Here is a 3,925-nt window from a genome sequence, read left to right on the forward strand (position 1 = left end):
AAATCATAGTCATGACTGGCACACACAGAGCTTTGAAGCAATATGTATGTGTATATTTGTCTAGTTGAGTTGTAAGTGGGATGGGTTGGCCCCAGACAATTTTTTCTTTACACTCTGGCATCTTCCCTTCAACTACTTCCACTTTTCCGGCAAACATATATTTCCTGTTCACTTCCTCCTCTGTTTGGGGATTTCTCTCTTTTCCTTGTTCACTGCCCTTCATTTTTTCACAGTTTTGCCGTTGCGTCTGTTTTTGACGGTGCTTCCCCAATTCGAAGAACTCGTCTACACCCGCCCCTTGTTGGGATGTAAGTCGACTAACTTCCTTGGAAAAGACCATTGTAGGGTTCCCTTAATCAGCTCAGGAATGCTTGGGGCCACCGGCACCGGCATAGTTCTATTTCTGCTTTCGTTTCCACACGTCCATCCCTCCATCCACGCTTCCGCACACGCCCTCCCGACTTCCTGACGAGGATTGCTTGGAGCTAGACCTTCAGTGTAGTGGTTCATGGCAATCAGCACTTCACATCGCTTTTTTCACATTTTCCCTGAGGACAAGGTGGCCGGCCGGTTTTGCCCCGAATAGTGTCCCCTCAACATCGGCGACAACAGACAGTTGGAGATACACAGCATGAGGCTCCTTGGTGCTGCCGGTGCCCTTACCTTATTATTCGTGAACAGCGCATGCGCATCCATATTACCCCGAAATCATGATACGTTCGATTACTTCGCTCTCCATCTTGACCCTTCCGTTTCCCCCATCCAGATTGCGCAGTTGCTAGGAGCCACACATGAGGGGCAAATCGGTGAATTGGCGGACCACCATACATTTTCCGCCCCAAAAGGTGTTCTAGGTTCGAATTTAGACAAAACATTAGACATCTTGAAGCTCAGGAGGCGGAGAAAACGAGATGCAGTACCGCCGAACGGCAAAATATCGATGGTAACAGATGCTTTGGATGGGATACTCTGGTCACAGAAGTTGAACTTAAGACCTCCGATGGTGAAACGGACGCCTCCACCCCCAACACTACCGCAACCGGCGACAGCAAAAATTAAGGCTCGTCAGTCGAGGCCACAAGACCGGGAAGTTAAGGATGGTTTTAACGCTACGGAAAAGTTGAGTGATATCGCATCTCAATTGGGGATCGCGGACCCGATGTTTCATGACCAGTGGCACCTGTTTAATACTGTTCAATTGGGGAACGATCTCAATGTTACAGGCCTCTGGCTGGAAGGTATAACGGGCAAGGAATCGATTTCGGCCATTGTGGATGATGGAATAGATATGCACAGCAAAGATCTGAAGGACAACTACTTTGCGGATGGGTCATACGACTACAACGACAAGTCGCCCATACCTAAGCCCCGACTATTCGATGATAAACATGGCACGCGATGCGCTGGAGAGATTGCAGCAGTGCGGAATGATATCTGTGGCGTTGGAGTGGCTTACGATAGTAGGGTTTCGGGGATCCGTATCCTATCTAAACCCGTGTCGGATGAGGATGAGGCCGCTGCAATCAACTACAAATACCAAGACAACCAGATATACTCATGTTCCTGGGGCCCCGTTGACGATGGTATGACCATGGAAGGCCCTGGCACACTCATCCAGCGGGCATTTGTCAACGGAATCCAAAAAGGGCGGGCGGGAAGGGGCTCGATATATGTGTTTGCCGCCGGTAACGGTGCTTTGCATGAAGACAACTGCAACTTTGATGGCTACACTAACAGCATATACAGCGTCACAGTGGGAGCTGTCGATCGCGATGACAATCACCCATATTATTCTGAGTCGTGCTCCGCGATGCTCGTGGTAACGTATAGCAGTGGCGTTAACGGAGCTATACACACCACCGATGTCGGAGTGGATTCATGTTCAACGAGACATGGGGGAACCTCCGCCGCTGGGCCGCTGGTTGCGGGCGTTGTGGCGCTTGCGCTAAGCGTCCGTCCTGAGCTCACATGGCGTGATATCCAATACATTTTCCTAGAGACTGCGATCCCAATCCATTTAAATGATAGTGACTGGCAGGATACCAGTATCGGCAAAAAATTTAGCCATGAATTCGGCTATGGGAAGGTAGACGCGTACTCTGCTGTCCATCTAGCTAAAGACTGGAAACTGGTCAAACCACAAGCTTGGCTGCATTCTCCCTGGCTACGGGTTCATAGTGAAATCCCCCAGGGAGAGGTGGGACTTGCCAGTTCCTTCGAAGTCACCAAAAAGATGTTGAAACTGCACAATCTTCAGCGCCTAGAACATGTCACTGTCACGATGAATGTCAACCACACCCGCCGCGGTGATTTGAGTGTTGAACTCCGCAGCCCGGCTGGTGTCGTTAGCCATCTAAGTACGACTAGGAAGCGTGATAATAACCCCGTTGGATACACCGACTGGACATTTATGTCAGTCGCTCATTGGTAAGTGCAAATCCGATAAAAAGAACAAAGCTCATTCTCCCTCAATCATCTATCAGAGCTCAAATCCCAGTCTGATCTTAAGGCACAAAGCTGACACGATCTTTCTACCACTTCAGGGGCGAATCCGGCGTCGGTAAATGGACTGTAATCGTCAAAGACACAGTCGTTAATGCTCACGAAGGCACGTTCATCGACTGGCAACTGGATTTGTGGGGGGAAGCAATCGACCCAAACATCCAGAAACTCCACCCCTTACCAACCGAACACGACCACGACCACGACCAGGACGACGAACCCGCTATCGTAACCACTGCCGTCATAACGCCCACGAGCGGAACCAGCCTCCCCACTCCTTCCTCCGTGCCAACCGACCACGTCGACCGCCCGGTCAACTCAAAACCAACCGGCTCCCCATCCGGTACCGACAACGACACATTCCTCCCGTCCTTCTTCCCTACCTTCGGTGTCTCCAAACGCAGCCAGGTCTGGATCTATGGCTCGCTCGCACTTATCCTAATTTTCTGCTGCGCGTTGGGTGTTTACTTCCTCGTCCAGCGTCGGAAGCGCATCCGAAATAACCCGCGCGATGACTACGAGTTTGAGATGATTGATGGTAGTGATGAGGCGGATCTGCTCAGTGGCGGTGATGATGTAGAGCATATGGGTGCCGGCACTCGTGGTTTGGGACGGAAGCAGCGGAAGAAGAAAGGTGGGGAGTTGTATGATGCTTTTGCTGGGGAAAGCGATGAGGAGCTTTTGAGCAATGATGAGGCTGAGGAGTTTAGATTATCTGATTCGGAGGGCGAGGCACCGTATCAGGATGAAGACGAAGATGAGAAGAGGATTAGTGTTGGCGATCTAAGCGAGAAAACCTAGCTGGTTTGTCCTTTGTTTGATGTTCACATTAGTTTCGAATATTCCTTTCTTTTGGTTTTTACATCCCCTTTTTCCATCTATATATGTATCCCCTACCTAAGTCTCCTTAAATGCCCATGCTACCCTTTGCTTTGTGTCGTTTTCATTCTCATCTTTCCTCTCACGCCTGTCCCAACTCAAACCAACATTAGGAGACCAAAGCAACACGCCTTCGACTGTGCTATAGAGATATTATTTTGTTGGATCATGTTTTTTTTTTTTTGTTATCTGCTACCCATGTATTTTGTCATCCTATCTGACTATTGTGGGGGGCGTCGCTGCTGCTTTCTCTCTCCCTCTTTTCGGTCTGGCGTTTCCTCTGCTTGTCATAAGGATCATTCATATGTTGAGGCATTTGTATTTTGTCACTTTTTTGTTCCATTTGTTTTTCCTAGATGCATCGGAAATTCATATATGTATGTATACAGTCTTGAGGGTTAAGGATGCTATTTGAATTGAATAAATTCATGCGGGTCATCTTTGTTCTTTTCCTGTTCCTCTTTGCTCCTTTATTCATGGCCCTCAAAGCGGAGTGATTCAGCTCAATAGTTATGTCTGGATATGTCATCTGGGGCAAGGGGGA

The 3,925-nt window shown here is 49.0% G+C and overlaps 2 protein-coding genes across 2 annotated transcripts in view; one reads left to right on the plus strand and one right to left on the minus strand.

The window, feature by feature from the left end:
• Nucleotides 1-340, minus strand: part of HCAG_07014 (predicted protein) — a gene marked incomplete at both ends in the record, with an annotated part of 922 nt that extends 582 nt beyond the window's left edge. The window contains one exon of the mRNA XM_001537542.1: nt 27-340. Within this exon, the coding sequence (XP_001537592.1) occupies nt 27-340 (314 nt within the window). The remainder of the gene's footprint in view (nt 1-26) is intronic.
• Nucleotides 341-631: 291 nt separating this feature from the next.
• Nucleotides 632-3,303, plus strand: HCAG_07015 (hypothetical protein; the record flags this gene model as incomplete). Its single annotated transcript, XM_001537543.1, has 2 exons — nt 632-2,427; nt 2,544-3,303. The coding sequence occupies 2 exons, from the start codon at nt 632-634 to the stop codon at nt 3,301-3,303; spliced, it is 2,556 nt and encodes an 851-aa protein (XP_001537593.1).
• Between the last annotated feature and the right edge of the window lie 622 nt (nt 3,304-3,925).

Source organism: Histoplasma capsulatum, genomic scaffold (genome assembly GCF_000149585.1).
Source record: "Histoplasma capsulatum NAm1 scaffold_8 genomic scaffold, whole genome shotgun sequence".
Classification (NCBI taxonomy): Eukaryota; Fungi; Ascomycota; class Eurotiomycetes; order Onygenales; family Ajellomycetaceae; genus Histoplasma; species Histoplasma mississippiense.